General features: G+C 39.6%; 1 protein-coding gene across 1 annotated transcript; it reads right to left on the bottom strand.

Moving 5' to 3' along the window:
- Window positions 1-549: 549 nt before the first annotated feature.
- LOC131258397 (jasmonate-induced oxygenase 4-like) lies at window positions 550-19868 on the bottom strand. Its single transcript, XM_058259711.1, has 4 exons — window positions 19524-19868; window positions 3035-3279; window positions 1201-1528; window positions 550-938 (listed from the first exon to the last, which is right to left on the bottom strand). The coding sequence occupies exons 1-4, from the start codon at window positions 19851-19853 to the stop codon at window positions 690-692; spliced, it is 1152 nt and encodes a 383-aa protein (XP_058115694.1). The 5' UTR covers window positions 19854-19868; the 3' UTR covers window positions 550-689.
- Between the last annotated feature and the right edge of the window lie 838 nt (window positions 19869-20706).

Raw genomic sequence — 20706 nt, forward strand, 5'->3', positions numbered from 1 at the left:
AAAGCAATAGAATTCTACTATGAAAACATAAATTACAAAGAGAAAGGACTTACCCGATTCGAACAACCTCGAATCTCACCCTTGCTACATCCTTTAGAAACCATAAAACCCTTTTAGGAACCCCTTTAGAAAGCCTTAGAATACCTTGAAATAGCCCTAGGGACCCCTATTTATAATTTAAGAAACTCTTCTTCCACACCTCTGCGAAACCACCTCAAATTTACGCAGTCCGCACACAATTTATGTAACCCTTGACTAGTCGAAGGAGGGCCTCGACCGGTCGAGCAAACGCTCAACTGGTCGAGCAAACCCCTCGATTGGTCGAGCAACACGGAATAGCAAAATCAATAGCATCTGGACTTCGAGTCGAGCGGGCCTCGACCGGTCAAGTGGACCCTTGACTGGTTGAGTCAGGCCCTTGATCAGTCGAGCCAGGCGTTGATGATGTGAAGACATCACTTCTCTGACAACAGGGTGTCCATCGTAACTGAAAGAGGAATTCGTGCACAGACCTGACAGTACTGGCATGTATCGTCTGTGATGGAAAAAAAAAAAAAAAAACCTTTTTGTTAACAAGAAGAAATTGGAGTACCTAGTCCTCTTCAAAATGCTCATGGCATCTTACATGTCACAGCTGAAACAAACATTCTCCTCAAACAAATGCATTACACCACATACTTTGAATATTTTCAAACTTTGGCCCAATCGATCGATCTCTTCCCTTGTGTAAAGTTTCGGGAGAAGACTTCAAGATATTCTTTCACCTTCAACTTCTTGTACAATCTCGGCCTCCCATTATCCTCATCAATCAATTGTTCCGCAGGCCCTAACTCTTTCTCTGCTTCGGCTGCTAAGAACATGGCCAAAGAGATCCTCTCCTTCTCTGAATTTGTCACCGCTCGATGCACTGGGCTCTTGAAAATTCCATTGCTCATTATCTGCAAACAGAAACCATGAACAAAGAAGCCCATCACTGATTGTTTCCTTCTTGAATTAAGATTGAGCAAATGCAAGCATAGTTGCTTCATTGATTAGGATGCTATTTCACAGGGATATAGATAATATAATCTGTACTCTCTGATCATGATGAACCTTCAATCAGATAATGGGGCCCACCAAACTGACTTGTCTTCCACCATCAGCAAGTGATTAGGTGATCATTAGCAATGATAAATAGTCGTACATGAAAAAAGAGAACACCTCCATTTGGTCGCCTATGTTGACGACGAGAGCATAGGGAATGGCATGAACCTTGACCCATTGACCATCCTTGAGGACCTCAAGACCATCCACCATTTGATCCGGCAAAAGAATGGTGATTCCGCTTCCATCCGAATGCGATTTGATACCAAGAACAAGATCAGGCCGCGAACAACGCGGGTAGTAGTTAAACCTTGCAAATGTTGTAGCCTTGTCCCCAAACTGCTTTATGAAGTAGTCCTCTTCCAAATCCAACAACTTCGCAATGGCTTTAAGGATTACTTCAATCACTGCCTTTATCTTCTTTGTGTATTCATTCATGATTTCCCTAAAACATTTCTTTCTTTTGGTAAATTCAAGTAATATGCATTAATCATTAAAAAGAAAAGCGGGAAGGTCGCACTTGATAGGTCTGCAAAGAGAAGGCCAAAAGCAAGGAAAGAGAATCTGTTGGACTGCAAAACTAATCTCGTGTGCCAACAGATAGATGTTGTCGAGTGTAATCACTGTCTAATCCAAGATTGAATTCTAATGAGAAGGTGGGCCGCTGTCTTTAAACTGTTGGCGAGTGCAATTTCAGATAAATTGCACAAAATACATGGGATAGTTTACCAAACTTGCATTTTAATGCATGGAACTTGCAATAAGGGTTGATGAGAGAATTATAATCTTCTTTGACTTCACCGAAGAGAGAAAAAGGTATGTATATACAAATACAATTATCACAATGGCTAAACTACTCTTGAATGGAACAAATAACCAAACTAACCTTTAAGACAACATCATGTAACATGACGAACAGAAACTTAAAAACATGCAATCTACAGGAGTTGCTTGATGCAGCAGCAGAGTATCATGCTTCGTCCATGGGCTTTGTACATAGCCATTGTACATGTATCATGCTTATAACTTAGTCCGAACCATCAAAACCAGAGGCACCCACAAGAGATGGGTCATGAGATTTGTACAGTGAATGGATTTGTGACTGTATGAACGGTTGAAAGGAAATTGGAAAGTCTACATTCCAAATTCAACAATTTTTTTTTTTTTCATAAAATGGAAGTGGTGGTGATCTAATCAACCTGGTTTTGAAGCCATGCCCCATTGATAATGGTCCAATGATTTCGATGGTTTGAATTGAGCTGAGTGTGATATCGGCAATGACTGTGTGCATGTGAATAGATTGTCATACTCTCCATGTCTCCTCTGTGAATCATTGTTCATTGCCAGTGAATGATATCATTGTATGCAAATGAAGCGTGCCCAATTGGCACACATCAGTGGGGCCCTCCAAACGAAAACACAGGAGTGCACATGATGAACTGGGTCCTCCTGAAGTGCACTAACCATGAATTCTCTTATTCCGTCCGGCGCCACCCCCCCCCCCCAATACTTCTAGTAAAACACTACTTGATTTGAAATCATAAGATGAATTTCTGTTAAGGAGAGACTGACGAGGAGTCTGTAACACAAGTACCAGATTCACACGCTTGTGCAAGATTCAGGTCACTCATAAGGTGAGCCCCACCATGAACATGTCCTGATCCAAATAAAAAATAAAAAATCAAGCCAACCCAACATGTACAAACAAATATAGATTGTTGGTCATCCTTGGTGGACTGGCTTGACTTTTGGTCCAGTGCATTTCCGTGGGATCTCCACCTGAAGAACAAATCCAATCTAACACTCGTGCCAAGTTAGCAAACATGACAAAAATTGCCTCATCAATCTATCCTTGCACGCCTTAGCATTTCTTGGAAATCTTTCAACAATAGGATTCTAATTGTCAGTACATTCTCCATTGATCTTGTAAGGATAAAAGTAAGAAAAATACCTGAGAGAGCTTGGATTTTCAGGCCAACAGGATAACTCCCTCTCATCTTCTGGTAGTACCAAGAAGTAAAGGTGGTCACACCAATCAATGATTTTTCCTTCTGAAGCAATTTCATCAATCGAATTTCCGTCACCGTAAACTGCTTTAGAGTATCTTTTTCTCTCCTCTGTTGAAAGATGAAAGAATTCTCTTGTTATTTTACCCACATCATCAATCAAAGAACTTGGAATTCCATGACCAATTGCCTGAAAGCCCAAACCCCAATTCATTATTTTGTAGGAGCTTATGAGATCAATATTTGAAACTTAAATAAATTTTAAAAGCTATAGATGTCGTCAAATATCATTTAATAAATGTACCAGCACCACAAACAATTGATGGTTCACTTTGGCAATGTATCCAAACCATAGCCCAAGAACAAAATCTATTGGAAATTCATCGATTGACCATGAGTTCTAGAAGAAGAGTCTAGAGATTGAATGATTAGAAAAGGGTAACAACTGTATACATCAACCTGATTGGAGAGTAGCAACCGGTGGTTATTAAGGGTCACTACCATTAAGCTGGTGATCACTGTGGACACAAGGATTTTCAAGAGGTAATTTTGGCCTTAGTCGTTGTATCACTTTCGGCTCATTTTCTCTTGTATTTACCAAGGCATTCCCATCTTCTTGACAAAGCCTTTTTTGTCCCATGGTTGAAAATGCACCCCAATAATCATCAATTAGCCTTCAACAAGTCCTTAATGTCTACCAAAACCCCTATAGAGGGACTTGATCCAGGGCTTTCACTCCAAAGTGGGCGACCTTGGATAGTGATCACTTGCCTTAATCATCTCTCACATTTAGTCCAATGAATTATATATTTGTTTCGTTAATGCTTTGTTTATCGCTCATTGTATTTTGTATACATGGAATGGATAAGATTGAAATGGATTCGTTGGGAAACTTCATCAAGGTCTCTATATCCCTAGTGAATGAAGGACCAGTTCGATATGAAATACATTTGAGGACTAACCTATTTGGTTCTCATGCACCTAAAATATTGTTATGGCCAGCAGATAACTCGGGTTGGCTTAATCTATGGGCCACTATACATGGTGCGAATGTTGTGCATATGGAAAATCTTTAGCGTGAAACATTGTCCCCACACATGTAAGTGTGTGCATGTGTGCACATTGACTAACCTAGGAAGTTAAAGTTGGGCATAACTATTTGATATTAGCTTGCATTTCCTATGCTTGGTTGCTTATCTTGAGACTTGAGAGGACCTAAAGTCTTACTGAGCATTTGATTCACCAATATGTGAGCCTCTTAGATAAATTGTGGTGGATTTGGTGGCCAATCACGTTCCCATCGGAATTAGGATTCTCAATAGGGATCAATGGCCCTTATAGGTTTAGTCTTATATAAGGAATCGAAATAATTGATCAACATGGTTGGCCAAGCTAGTTGTGAAAATTGTTTTGCTTAAATAATTAATTTCAAGATCATCATATGCATTGTTTTTATAAAATTAATGGTTTAAATTTGTTTTTTAGATTATCAATCGTTATTGTGGGATATAGTGGGCCTAGGATAGTGGACCTTAAGACAATTAATAAAAGGATATATATGTGTGTGCGTGTGTGTGTGTGTGTGTGATAGCATGATATAGGATGATCGCTTACATCCATGTGATGTACATGTGAAAACATCCATACTTAAATGAGTTTGACTTGGTTGAAGTTCTTGTACGGTTAAGTATATTGTAATTGTTGCTTGTGGTTTAAGTAACCCACAAGGATTGTTACAGAGAGTCCTCTCTGACGAGGAAAAGCTTCATGGCAAAGACTTACAATTCTATAAATATATGAGAGCAACCTTGGAAGCCCCATATAATTCAATGCCCTAGGAAAGCTTCCTTGGCACATATAATAGAAATCCAAAAGTAATCAGTTTGAGATAAGGAAGAAAGAGCAAGCATAATTCGTCTTCTATTTTCCATAAAAGCTAAGGTCAATTTTAAGTTTATGTTAATTCATCCACCTAGAAGTACATGCGATTTGTATTGTTTCTCTTTTGTTATGTGCAAACGCTTTCAAAGTGGCATCAGAGTATATCTAGATTTTTGTATGCATTAACAAAAAGAAAAAACAAGGGTTAGAATTCACACCTTTGCATCCAATTATAAGGTGCATACACCTAATTAACTAGTTTTCTGATTGATTTTGTTGATAAGGCTCAACGTTCCTTCTCAACTTTCCATATGGGAAAATGAGTTCTTGCAACCATTATAAACCAAAAGCTCTTTTTTCTTTTTTTCTTTTTTTTTTTCTTTTCTTTTCTTTTTTTCTTTTTTTTTTTTTTTGAAAAATATACATCAAAGCTCTCTTGTTTTGATTAATATTAAACATGTATTTTTTTCATGTGGTTTGATTAAAGTACATGTTGCTATAATATACGTCAAGATTTATGATCAATTGATATGGTTTTATAAGCTTCTTCCTATTGTCTTGGAGATCCCATGTGAGATCGGTGTGACATTTTAACTATAGTTTGAATATTTTCTCTATGGATGTGGTTAAAATTTCAACTCAATTCCAGAATTTTACTTTATTTTTTTACCAACAACATGTAAAATCTGGATCAAATATTATGCTCCATATATTTTCTAATATACATTTTTTATCAATGTGAAATTTTGTATGCAAGTGATAGTATATGCCTACTATATGAACATAAAATTTTTAGTCAAACCCGACAGTTGGATTAATAACAATCACATCTTTATTGAAAGGCTGCAAAATTTGTCACAACTTTTGACTCTCCAGATATAAAAATATAAAAATCTAATTAAGATGAAAATTGAACGGTACATGGACGTATCAGTCTAGCATATGCCTTTAACATTTAAATTCAATTTGACGGCTAGATTGAAGTGGTTATTTGTTTACCACCGAAAAAGGGGAAGGTTGAAGTGTACTTGGTTATACCGTTGTTTTCTAGATTAAAGCTTTGTTGGGAACATGAATAATCACAATCTTTTGCTCTGTCTCACCAACTATACGGTGGAGTTATCGCTATCAAAATTTAACGAGTGAAAAGGGGATTGCGTTTTCTAGTATATAAAGTTGTAATTATAGTTGAAAACATTTCCCATCATCAAATTCTATCACCGTTTCCATAGCTACCACACCTCTCTCCATTGGGAGAGAAGGAAATCCATTACTGACATGACACTCTTCAAGCGTAAATAGTAACTGTACTTGCCACATCTCTATGGGCCTCACCTTATGACCATTTGATTAATCCAAATCGTTGATTCCACTGCTTGCATTGTCGATGCCAAGAGGCTTGGATTCTAGAAACGCCTAAGATTGCTAAAAAGGTTAAGAAGAAAAAAAAAAAAAAGGAAAGATATGCCCAAATAAGATGAACAAGGAGAGCAAGCTTTCTCACGTCATTACAACGAACCTAGCCAATTCAGATGCAGATTGAATTTGAAAGCATCATATCAATGGCATCTAATCCAAAGTTTAATGCAGAAAAATATTCTAAAGAAAATATTTTTGAACTATAGAAAGTTAAGATGACTGGTCTCCTAGTTCAACAAGGATTGGAAAATGCTTTCCTTAAAAAGCAATTGGAATCTATGACAGATGATGAATGGAACAAGATAGATAAGAAAGTAATAACCTCTATCTAATTGAGCTTAACAGATGAGGTACTCTATAATGTCATGAGAGAGAAAATTGCAGCTAGTACATGGGCAAAATTAGAGAACATCTATACGAAGAAATCTTATGAGAATAGCTTGTACTTGAATATGATCCATAACTCAAGTGGTAGACAGAGTGAAAGATACCTCGTTTCAACACTGAGGTCTTGGCATCAATTCCCTAGTGGGGGTGGCTAACAATGATGTGTGAGCTGACAGTGTTGTGTACTAACAAGCTAACCCAAAAAAAAAAAGAATATTCAGTTGTTCAATCTGAAGATGGTGGAGGAGGGGCCTGCTGTTGAGGCCCATATTAGTAACTTCGACAAGTTGATTTGTAAATTGTCATATATGGATGAAACGATGAAAGACGAGGATCAGGCATGCATCCTATTGAATTCTCTCCCAGCTTCATATGGTTCGTTCAAGGACTCGTTCTGCACTAGTAAATTAACCATTAACGTCGAAACCGTTATCTCAGCTTTTCAATCGAAGGTGAAGAAAAAGAAAAGAGGTGACGTGGATGCCTCTGCAGATGCACCGGTTACAAGGGGGCAGAGTTTTAAGCGGGACAATAGATCTTCTCGATTGAGGTCCAAATACAAGGGCAAGGGCAAGGGCAAGTTGAAGTGCTAGAATTGTGGGATATCAAGGAACATAAAGAATGATTGCACAAATCTTAAGACAAGAAAAGAGAATTCAGAGGGTTCTTCTGAGCAAGCCAACACAACAAAATCTAGTGAAGAGATGAATGGTAGTGATATGCTTACCGCATCAAGATCTGAGTACTTCGAGGAAAAATGGATTTTGGATGCGGGAGATTCGTACCACATGACCCCTCATCGGAGTTGGTTCACCAATTACAGTGAGTGTGATGGTGGTTAGGTCTTTATGGGCAATGATAATGCATGTAAAATAGTTGTTGTTGGATCAGTGTGCATTAAAATGTTTGATAGCATGAAAAGCATCTTGACTGAGGTGAGACATGTTCCTGATTTGCGTAAGAGCCTGATTTGAGCGCATCTAGGAGCACTCAAGGTGCTTGGGTTCAAATTTATCAGGTTTGATTGTGTCCTTAAAGTTTCAAAGGGGGGCACTCATAGTCATGAAACCACAGCGGAAGGAAAATCTTTATAGGGTGATCGAGAGCACTTCATTAGGTGGAGCTGCAATGTCTATAGCGGATTCCACGTCTGCACGTATGTGGCATAAATGCTTGGGCCACATGAACGAGTAGAGTATGAAGGTACTTTCTAACTATTATTTAATTTCATTTTTTAAAAGTATTAATTTTAGTATATGCGAGCATTATATATATGGTAAACAATAAATGTTATCTTTTAAGTTTGGTAAACATGTTTGTAAGGGTGTTCTTGACTATATGCATTCTGATGTGTGGCGGTCGGTACGCGTAATTTCTAGTAGAAGGTCGTCATGGTTTATCACATTCATTGACGACTATTCCATGAAAGCGTGGGTTTATTTTATGAAAAATAAGTCCGATGTTTTCACCAACTTCAAACAGTAGAAGGCGATGGTGGAAAAACAATTAGGGTGAAAGGTGAAAGTTTTGAGGACAGATAATGGTGGGGGATTCACTTTTGGAGAATTCAATCGGTATTATAAATATAAAGGGATCGTGAGGCACAACATAATGCGCCACACACCAAAGCAAAACGGTGTAGCTGAGCGGATTAATTGGACTCTTCTGGGAAGGGCCTGGTGCTTGATCAGTAATGCTGGGTTGGGCAAGGAATTGTGGACTGAGGTGTTAACATGGCTTGCTACTTAGTGAATCGGTCCCCTTGTACAGCCATCGATTGCAAAATTCTAGAGGAAGTGTGGAGTGATTAGCGGGTAGACTACTCGAGACTGCATGTATTTGGTTGCAATGCTTATACTCATGTGCCATCAGTTGAGAGAGACAAGTTGACCAAATGGCTAAAGAGTACATCTTTGTCGACTATGGTGGTGGTGTGAATGGGTACAAGTTGTATGATTGGGTCACACAGAAAATCATCCTTATTCATGACATCAAATTTGACGAAGGATCCTTGTTTCATAAAGATGTGCACAAAGAACCAGAAAAGTTGGTTGTGGATGTTCGATTAGATAGAGATGAGATACATGTAAATATAGAGATGCAGACAGAGGTACAGGAGCAGGTGGAGCAACCACCTGTGAGAAGGAATCCACCACAAGATCACAGGTTACCGGTGAGATAGAGGGATGACTTAAATATCACATTTTCCCTCATTACATATGAGGGAGATCCGTCTACTCTTGTTGAGCCGAATGCCGAAAAGTGAAAAGCAATGATGATGATGAGATGAACTCCTTGTACAAGAATGAGATGTGGGAGTTGGTGGAGCTTCCCGTCGGTCGTAAAGCAATCAAGTGCATGTAGATCTTTAAGAAGAAACATGATAGGTACAAGACAAAGGTAGTAGCGAAGTGATATGCTTAGAGAGAATGTGTCGACTTCACTTAGATCTTCGCGCCTGTGGTGAGGCAAGTATCTATCAGATTCGTGTTGGCGTTGGCTGCCCAATATGATCTCGAGTTGGAGCAGATAGATGTGAAGACTGTCTTTCTTGATGGAGAATTGGAAGAGCAGATCTACATGAAGCAAGCAGAATGTTACAAAATACAAGGGTCATAGAACAAGGTTTACATATTGAAGAGGTTATTGTACGGCCTAAAACAGTCGGTTAAGCAGTGGTATAAGAAGTTTGATTCTTTTATGGTGACTAAAAGGTTTACCATGAGTGAATATGATCACTGTATGTATTACATGACACCAAGTGATTTATTATCTTAGTTTTATACGTTGATAACACGCTTATCGCCAGTCATAGCATGTCTAAGATCAACTTACTAAATATTCGGTTATCTAGGACATTCAAGATGAAAGATACAGGGACTACAAAGAGAGTTCTTGGCATTGATATATACAAAGACAGGAAGAGGAGCAAGTTATGGTTATCTCAAGTTGAATACCTTGAGAATGTATTAATGAAGTATGGGATGGACAAGGCAAAGCTGTTTAGCGTTCCTCACACAGCTCACTTCAAGCTATCTTTATACCAGTGTCTAAAAACATATGAGGAAAAACAGGATATATCTCGCGTGCCTTATTCATGCATAGTTGGAAACTTGATATATGTCATGGTCTGTACTAGAGTGGATATTTCACATGCGGTAGGTGTTATTAACAGATACATGTCTAACCCTAGCAAGTAACACTGAGAAGTAGTGAAATGGCTACTTCGATACATTCAAGATATGCAGGACTACATCTTATCTTTTGAGAAATCAGGGACCAAGTTAGTAGGCTATATAGATTCTGATTACACGGGCAGTGGGGACAATGGAAGGTCGATTTCCAATTAATCATTTGTACTAGCGAGTAGAGCAATCAGTTGGATGTCGAATCTTCAATCTGTGGTGGCTCTTTCCACAACCGAAGCTCAATACATGAAGGTGACAAAAGCATTTAAGGAAGGTGTTTGGTCCAGAGGAATGATAAATCAATTAAGGCTTCAGCAGGAGGCCATGCAGGTTAATTGCGACAGTAAAAATGTGATCAATTTGGCTAAAAATTATGTTTATCACTCACATAGTAAACATATTAATGTGCGTCGCCATTTTATCTGACAGGTACTTGAGGAAGAAGGCGTGACTCTAGAGAAAATACATACGAGTGTGAATCCGGTTGACATGCCCACTAGGGTAGTTCCCATAGATAAGTTCAAGTTCTATACAACTTCTTTGAGCTTGGTGAATGTGTAAAAGGAAGATGGAGTGTGCACAAGAAGCGATGGTGGAGCTATGATGCAAGGTGTAATTAGAGATGAGAAAAAGGAGTTATGAAGATTGAAGATATGATGGAGATTGTTACTGATGTCTCAAATCTAAAAACAACAGGGTCTGTCGATGTCATCGACACATGCCATCGAGCGGATGTCAATGCCATTAACAGATGCTCGATGCCATTGGAAAAATATGAAAAATTCATATTTTATTGTTGGAACATTTTGGTGTTTTACTCGATGCCATCGAAGGTGTTCGATGCTATCAACAAATCATCAATGCCATTGAAGTCCGATCGAGCGCGCTCGCAGAATTGCATGCGGGATTTGTTTCCGATTTCGATTGTGATACAATGTTATGCTATAGATATTGGGTGTAATCGGGATTTGAATAGAAAAGATAGGTGTTTTGGGCTTTCTAAATTCATTCCTAGGGTTTCAAGGGCATATCTTAGCTTGTGAGGAAAATTTGAGGCTTGTTTAAATGGGTAATATCTACCTCTTCTAATTTTATGCTTTCATAGTGCATTACTGTCACTTTGTGTCGTGGTTTTTATCCCACAAGGGTTTTTCCAAGTAAAATTCAGTTCGTTTGTGTTTGAACTTAATTGTGTGATTGAAGCTTGCCGTTCTCCAACAATAATCACTAAATAACAATTACCAATTCCTTTCTTTTTTCATGAACTCCCTACTCATCAAACAGCCCCTCAGTAGATAATAGGGAACTTCTCCGCACCCACTTCATACATGTAGGACAATGGTTTGGTGATCCAATAGTTTAGCCTATGGCTCCCATGATAATGAACCATGCTTAATGAATTTCCTTAGATTAGATGAATAAATAGATAAAGGGATATTATGCGAACATGAATGATCACGGCAGATGGCGGAAGATTCGGACTGTAGGAATGACATGGATGGTTCATGGCTCAAAAGTCAGACAGCTCGACATGCCTCGAGGACACCCTGATCCATAGCTCAAGTGGTAGACTGAGTGAAAGATACCTTGTTTCAACATTGAGGTCTTGGTATCAATTCCCTAGTGAGGTGACTAACAGTGAAGTGTGAACTGACAGTGGGTGTAGTAACAAGCTAACAAAAAAAAAATACACCTCAAGGTCTATTTAATAGAGCTCTTGGGGCCATCCAATAGGAGGCAGATTGGTATTGTAGCCCACACCACACCTCCAGCAGTGGTGAAAAGATGTGGCAAGTTTTGATTGGCCAATCCTATGCAGGCTGTACATTCTGTCAGACAGCCTTGCTCATACTTAGAAACGAATTGGCTACTCAGCCTGCCACTAGCCACTAGCTAGTGGTCAGTGCTCTGTGGGCTCCACCATGATGTATGCGTTTCACCCATGCCATCCACTCATTCTTACAGATCATTTTATGGTATGAGCCCAAAAATGAGGTTGATCCAAATCTTAGGTGGACCGCACAGTGTTTGATTGAACGCCCACCATTAAAAACTTCTTGGGGGACATTTAATCACTATTGTTTTCCCATGGTGTGTTCCACCTGATATTTAGATCTATCTCATTTTTGGGATCAAGCCATAAATTTTTCTTTAAAAATGGATGGACAGCGTGGATAAAACACATACATCATGGTGAGGCCCACAAGCACCAACCACTAGCCACCCGGATGATGGCAACGTCACTAGCCAATCCGTTTCCCTTGTACTCGACTCAAAACTTAAAAACAAAAACAAAAAACAAAAAAAAAATCTATAGGCCCATTACGGTTGGCCAATCAAAACTCGCCACATCATTTCACCATCGATAGAGATGGTGTGGGCTTCACTACCCAATACGCATCCCATCCAATAGGCCTATTTCTGCAAAGCCGGCCCGTGGTTAGGCCTTTGCCTGGCTAGCCATGCAGATCTTACATATCTCTGGCTACATGTTCTCATCGGAACTACGTAGCATGGTTAGCTATGGAACCTAGCTTGGATGGACGGCCTATATGGCACCACGGCCTGTGGCCCAATTAATATAAGGCTGCCTAGACCTAGGCAGAGTTTTTACCACATTTTCTGTTGGGATATGGACTTTGAAAAACTATTTAGATAAAATAAAATTAAAATTAAAATGAGAAAATAGAAAACTTATCAGTTTATAGAAGTCGAGGCATGACGTGAGTCACTCGGCTTGAAATCGAATTTACTCCCCTTGAACAACGTCCCAAGTGCAACAGGTTTCCAGAGCAATCGATCTCCAGTATACAATGATTATGACCCGGTTCCAACGGTGCACTCACTGTACACGGGCTCGAACCACTTGTAGTCTTAATCTGAACTATAAAATACTCAAACATATTTTTTAAGAGAAAACCTTATTTTTTTTAATGCTTCTTAAAACCAAAAAGTAGAAGTCTATTTATAGACTCTGAAAAGACACCCTTAAGGGTGTAGAGACACCCTTTGAAAAAGGGTTGTGACTATTCGGTTTAAACCTAATTGGTGTGACTATTATGATTAAAAAGACAACTTTCAAAACAAAAGATGAAAGGATGCAACCTTTCAGACTTAAGTGAAAAGACACATCCGTAGGACACATGCGCAACTATGGCCAAGGCTATGGCCCGTCCCAATGGATATTTTGAAACACTAAATTATTTTAAAATAACTTAAAATACGACAATCCCCCACATGTTTCAAAATTTTTGACATTTCAAGTTAAGATGGAAGAGTTGTGTAATAGTGTCGGTGTCACCATAAACTTGAATCGACATTAGAATAAGCATGACAAGTCTATAGGAATCAAGTGATAAAGTTTGAACTTAATTCCTTTTAATATATATTGCAAGTACATGACACTCACACAACTTTTTCGCTACGAGTGATTCTACGGTTCGGTGCGTTTCGGCCATGCACCATTACCTGAATTTCATGAGTGCTATAGAGAATTTGCCTAGATTCTCATAGGAAGCAGCCTCCACCTCCATACCCATATATGTGAATTCCATTAAGTGTACGCAGCAATTGGATACACCACCAAATATTTGATTATAGATTCATTAAGAGTTCAAAAACCCATCTTTTTTCATTGTTGCTCGCACTTTACACCATAAAAGGGGCTCATTTATATCAGTTCAATCATCTACCTCGTGTCTTGTTGTTTACCCATTGAACCTATCGCATAAGATCTCTACTTGTATAGGTTGGGTTGCCAACACTGGTAGCTCATATATTAGGCTCAGCCCCATTCCCTTCTTTATTGTTGCTCGCACTGTACACCAAAGAATGGGGCTCATTTATATCAGTTCAATCGTCTATCTCATGCCTTGTTGTTTACCCATTGAACCTATCGTATAAGATCTCTACCTGTATAGGTTGGGTTGCCAACATTGGTAATTCATATATTAGGCTCAGCCTCATTCCCTTCGATGTACCATTGACTAATATTTTAAATAGTCATTTGGTCAGAGGATTTATGACCCGTAGGCCTTTTACCTCCACTAGGCATTGATCCGTCAGACTTTCGCCTATTACAAAAAATTAACCATTATTACCTTCTATAGGAGTTAGGTTATGTCTTACTCCCAATATGGCTGATCATCCTTTCGGACTAGCTATGGATCATCACCTTGATAAGCTATTGCTTCATCAACTAGCTACATGGAAACGAGCCTTTAGTTAGGCGGATTCCTCCTTTTGATCCTTAGTTAAGTCTTTGATAGTCAGTCGCATCCTCTTTGAATATTCATATCTCAAGCCAACGCATACCAACCTCATTTCTAAAGTCACAAAGTCAACAATTACGACTCCATCATGCAACAGATACTGAGCATCACTTTTATTATAATAGTTTTCGTATCATTGGCTCTGAATACAACCAATTTTCTTAGCCCTGAATATACTCTTACCATTCAACCAACTTCACTAGCCCACCATTCAACCAACTGGTGGTAAAGTCAAACAAACTTATTGTATCTACAGTACAAAGAGGCTAGCATATGACAACCAAAATAGAGTATAACCTTCATGTAATCATATTGTAACATTATCATGTTATCACATGTTTCCTGACACATGAAAGGTTGGCCAGTTTATCGATTAATTATTACAATTCAATACAATCAATGGAATTTTATTGGCTGAATATGAAGAAAAAGGTCTAATATCCTAAATAGTTAGGACCTCTCAATCTATGATCAAACATATTGACCGATGATTTGTTCATTAAACATGGCCCCCTACAAGTGCGGAAGTCTACTAATAATAAAAAGTAAAATATTATAAATAAACTTACACAAAACTTGGCCTCCAATATGTATAGAGTTCAGTTTGAAAATTCCATTGATCTAATAGTCATTTGTTGAATTTAGACCATTGACCATTTTCTTTCTGACCATTCATTTAATAGCGACCAATTTGATCATTAAAACATGCAATCAATTTAATTCTAGACACCTTGTCTCAAAGACCTACCTGTCAACATAAAACATATGCATATTGATCCATAACATTCAACATAAAGTTTCCTTAGTGTGAATCTTCAATTTTATGTCAACCTATTCATCAAATATATATTGACTAAACTTGGATTTGATGCATTAAGTAGTTTATGCATTCGAGTGAAACCCCACAATTTCAGATTTAGCCTTGATAGATATATCTATGGCCCACCCGATAAACCTATTAACCAAGAGTTAAGAAAACCTATTAACCATATGGTGAGGCCCAATGTAATATGTGAGAGGCCTATGTGGTAAGGCCATTGCAATATGTGAACCCACCATCATGTATATAATAGTATCTATGATGTCCATCCATTTCCTAGCTAGTATAAGGCCATGGGCCCCCATTATAAGATAGGCTCTAAATGGGCCAATCTCTAGGGAGTAACGATGGTTAAATGTCCATAGTGGTTAAATATCCACATTGTAAACCTCCCTACAGCCCTTTGTTAGGCTCATTCTCATCTATTGGGCCCCCTTAGTATTACCTATTTAGCCTTAGTAGGTTAACCCAAACCGTTGGGCCCCCCATTATTTAGCCTCCTATTGGAAATGTGACCCACTTAGGTACATGTATTTGCCCAAGTTTAGAGACCAAACCTGAGGCCCACTTAGACGTTGAGTGGGCTACCCAGATCATTCGGATGGACATATAGTCCTAGATGTATGGACCCCACCAAAGCCCACCTTATATTCATATCAGGCCCCCATAGTGAAGCCTACTTATTACATGATAGAGGGGGTGAGGAAACCCACTTGTTGTACTTAGATTCATCCTCTTGTACACCCGCTTGACTCGCCTCGTGAGATGTGTTCTACTCTCATAACTGATTGCTAGGACTTCGATACTATGTATGTATCATCCACACCGTCCAGTTACCCCTCTTGGGATGAGTGTGAGGTCCATCCTTGACGTTAGTATGTCATCTAAGCCATCCATTGTTTGTAGGATGAGTACATCACCCATTTCTGTAGATGGAAGAATATATGGTATCAGGTTTCGTATATCCACTATATAGAGCCTATCTCGATGTATGGACAAGATCCGTCGTCCTTTCAATGGACCCCATCTTGGAATATATGATATATCAGTACCTTGGAAGGCTAATGTTAGTAAAACGCGGGACATGCTGCATGGACTCTTATAGTTGTAGGGGGAGCATGTTGTTTAGTTTATATTCTTGGTATGTGATATGCCGTTGAAGGTCAATTGTGGATTTTTGTTGTCTATCTTATCAGATAATCATGCCTATGTACCTTATTACATCATGATACATGCTCATACACATCATATGTATACTTGTTATGAGGAGTGACTGATCACAGCATGTGCCGTTGGGCTGGTTTATTATGGGACTCCTTGTGAGACGGAGTGGCCCCACATGAGCGCACAGTATGTGCAAGTTTGATGCATGACTGGATAGTATGATTATGCACAGGTATTTGATGCATGACTCCTTTTGTGGTATGATCACTGTACGCCCTAGCGACATCAGGGCCATGGCCTCCACAGGTATATCGTGGATGGCCAGTTGGGACACCGGAAATGTTTGGTTCTAGCGTACGGGCATCTAATGTGTCCGTGGGTGAAAGTCCCTAAACTCCTTGGTACTAGGGACGCTCCAATGTCTAGACTGAGTGGATGCAGGAGCATCGAGTGTCGAATACTAGGAGGTCGCGCTTCTCACTGTGTCGTGATCGGTTGGAAGAGAGTGTAGCCTTAACCGCCTGAGGAAGTAGGCAATGTTAGGCTGGGTCTGACAAGCTCATAAATGGGTCCGCTATTGACGAGCCAGGTCGATATTGGTAGGCGGATAGTGATGTCTCTTCTACTTACCCAGTTGTGTGCTTGATGAGGCGGCAGGTGGAGTAGAGTATACTAGACCTCGGTAATGATCCCAGAGAAGTACAATACTGATATGTGGATTTACTGAGTAGGAGTTACGTACTCAGCATTTCATTCATTCATTCATTCACTATCCACTCGAGCTGGTGGTGCGCAACTAGATCATTATGTGTACCCTCGCAATGGCCATGATTTCGGTTGGGTACACGACTAATCTGAGATAAGGAGTTTACTACATTGTGTTCAGCTATCCAAATCAAGTATGGGCCAGTTTGGATAGAAGTCCCTTGTGATGAACCTCACAGCTTGCGATACTACGTACTATCATCCCGTCTTCACATATCCGCTTGGTTATTTCATTCCCACCGCATATTGCATTGCATCCTCAGCCCATAGCATTTGGTTTATTATGCTTCTGTATTGCATATCCTGAATAAGGTTGATGGTATTATGGACTTGTTAGGATCTGCATATCGTATTACGTACGCGGCATATGGCATTTGGGTTGTTATGTTTTTGCATTTATATGGCCTAGATGAGGCTGATGTAATCGTGGTTCGTCAGAAATTGTATATTACATTGCATCCTCGACATCTGATATTTGGCTCTCTATGACTCTGCATTTGCATAGTCGATCTGTATTACATACTTTGATATTGTATGACTTAATTTACCAGTATTTTCGCTTACTCTGATATTTGTGTACTTGGCACTTACCTTATGCATACACTTACACCACCCTCTAAGCTTTCTATAAGCTTATACACGATAGATGCGTGCAAGTGGCGTTAGGTCACAGCAGCGTTGAGCTTGGAGCATGCAGCTTTCTTCCGAAGTTTTGATTATTGATATATGTATTTCCCCTTCAGCACTGTAATCAACTGTTTATATTAGTGGATATGTGATGATGATGTTGCCTTTGTGATTTGGGTACACTTATGGTTATGCTCCTTTATTTACAAAAAAAAAAAAATCACACTGAAAATCCTCCTTGTAAGATCCTAGGATCGGAACCTGGCGTATGGGCCCTGGAAGCCGAGAATGGAGTACTACGGAGGCTGTTGGCACTAGATTCGGCAATCGAAAATTCTGTGAGCTCGTTTTTTGAGTTTAGGGCGTGACAAAGGCTCCTTAATGTCATATCATGATTTTGAGAAAATCTAATAAACGCATGCTTTCTAATGAGTGAACAGGGCATGACATTATCCGAAAGTTAGGAAAAATAGATTTCTTGGATTTTACATGTGTGATAGAATGGCATGTGTTTGGGACATAAAGACCATAGGTAGGTCATAGCTCTAGTACCCAAGATGGCCTTAGCCCGACTCATCTGACAACTTGAGGATCATACTCTATGCTAACGGGGGTTATAACGAACCAGGCCAATTACTCAAAAATCTAGGCCTCTCATATGTTTGATCGTAGTCCAACCATTCTCATTTATAGATATCAAGATCTAAAGTTCTCTAACCATTCTCAGTCGGTGCATACGTTCACTTTTATACATTATTTTGTACATGCAGTCCAAAAAACTTACATAACACGTATCTACAAGATCCTAACCATTTGGTGGGATATGACAACTCTAGATTATATGGGCCATGGCTCACAAATCGGGTTGGTGTGGTTTCATTTTGGGCTATTCTAACCAGATAGATGCTACCGTAATTCTTAAATAATTTTTCAAACATATTCGATTTCAAGATTGTTGGGATATGAAGTTTGAAAAACTATTTATATAAAATAAAATTAAAATTGAAATGAGAAAATAGAAAACTTATCGATTTATAGAAGTCGAGGCGTGACGTGAGTCACTCGGCTTGAAATCAAATTTGCTCCCCTTAGACAACGTCCCAAGTGCAACAGGTTTCTAAAGCAATCGACCTCCAGGATACAACGACTATGACCCGGTCCCAGCGGTGCACTCACTGTACACGGGCTCGAACCACTTGTAGTATTAACCCGAACTAGAAAATACTTAAACACATTTTTAAAGAGAAAACCTTCTTTTTTTAATGCTTCTTAAAACCAAAAAGTAGAAATCTATTTATAAACTTTGAAAAGACACCCTTAAGGGTGTAGAGACACCCTTTGAAAAAGGGTTGTGACAATTGGGTTTAAACGGTGTGACTATTAGGATTAAAAAGACAAATTTTCCAAACAAAATATGAAAGGATGCAACCAATCAGACTTAAGTGAAAAGACACATCCGCAGGGGACATGCGCATCTATGGCCAAGGCCATGGCCCATCCCAACGGAAATTTTGAAACACTAAATTATTTTTAAATAATTTAAAATACAACATTTTCCATTGAGATGAGCCAGAAGGAACCATGGTCCAGGCCTGTAAATGATATGAGTTGGACTTGTAACTGAGTTTGGCCCAGCCCAATGAATGGTATGGTTATGCCTAAACATGAATTTGAGGTCCACTTAGTGAATGGCCACTCATCGCCAAGATGGGCCCACCCTCACCCTACTGACGCCCAGCAAAAGTAGGTAATAACACACATAGAATGGCCGGGCTTGGGCAGGACCCGAAAAATTGGTTGGGCCCAATCAACCCAGCCCTACCCAACTGGACCCAGCTCACACAACGGGCATATCCGTGTGGGGGCCAGCAAATCACATGAGGTACAAAAAGTGTGCATATGTGTATGTTACCTGAAAGAATCCCCACGAGTGTAGGGCAGATCTAAGCTTCTCCATCTCACTAGCTTGTGAATCGCCATTTGATGAGAAAAGCAGCTCAAGATCAACGGCTGGGATGGGAGACGAGGGATGAGAAGCATCCGTGGGTCTCTCATCTTCTCTCCTGATGTATGGATGGGATGGTTCGTGTCCATCCCTAGCAAGCTTCTGAACAAACATCTTCTTTGAACCACCGTAAGAGGCCACGACCGATGAATCAAAGAAATGACGGATAAGGGAAAGTTGCCGGGAGCGGATTAGGTATGGCACCAGCCTCCCTGCGACCCTGAAAGTGGGCCCCATATTGATAGAGTTATTTTATATCCACTCCGTCCATCAGTTTTTCCAGCTCATTTTAGCGCATTTGAGATCTTGAGCCCAAAAATAAAGCAGATCAAAATATCAGGTGGACCCAATCATAGGAAACAGTGGTTATTGAGCATTAAAAGCATCTAATGAACCACGAAAGTTTTGGAGCAATCCAATATTATTATTTTTTCCTTCATCCAGGTTTTTTTGACCTTATGAAATGTTTGGATGGAAAATAAACATTACGGTGGGCCATAGGAAGCTTTTAATGGTGAACGTTCAACAACATTTTTCTTATAGTGTGGTCCACCTAAAATTCGTGTCAGCATAAATTTTGGTCTCATACCATAAACTGATCCAGTCCAATAGATGGATGGTGTGGATATAAATGAAATATATTAAGGTAGGGCCCATGGTCAGGGTCGCACCGTGTTAGGTGAAGCCGGGGCCGCATCTAATACGCTGCCGAAGCTGGCACCATCTTACTTTATTATAAATGGACGATAGAAAACACCCCAGAGCGTAAGCTACACGTGATACGTGATGCTGTTGTTGACTTCAAGGGGATTGCTACCTTGGTATGAGTTATTTACCATTTATGAAAGAAATGTAGGTCCCATTTTGAACTGGGCCATTCCAGTAAAGGCCGGTTAGATGGGAATTTTGTGCAACCAGCTGCGTAAGTGGCCCACTGTGCCATGCGTCCATCAGGGTTGCAACACCTTGAAAATGGGAGGGCCCAAAAATCAGGCAAGGTCAATCATCAGATGAACCCTCCATTATTTCAACAGTGTGGCCTACCAGTTGATTGGATCTGCCTGATTTTTGGGGTGTCAGATACTCACCG

The sequence above is a fragment of the Magnolia sinica genome, chromosome 10, assembly GCF_029962835.1.
Source record: "Magnolia sinica isolate HGM2019 chromosome 10, MsV1, whole genome shotgun sequence".
Classification (NCBI taxonomy): Eukaryota; Viridiplantae; Streptophyta; class Magnoliopsida; order Magnoliales; family Magnoliaceae; genus Magnolia; species Magnolia sinica.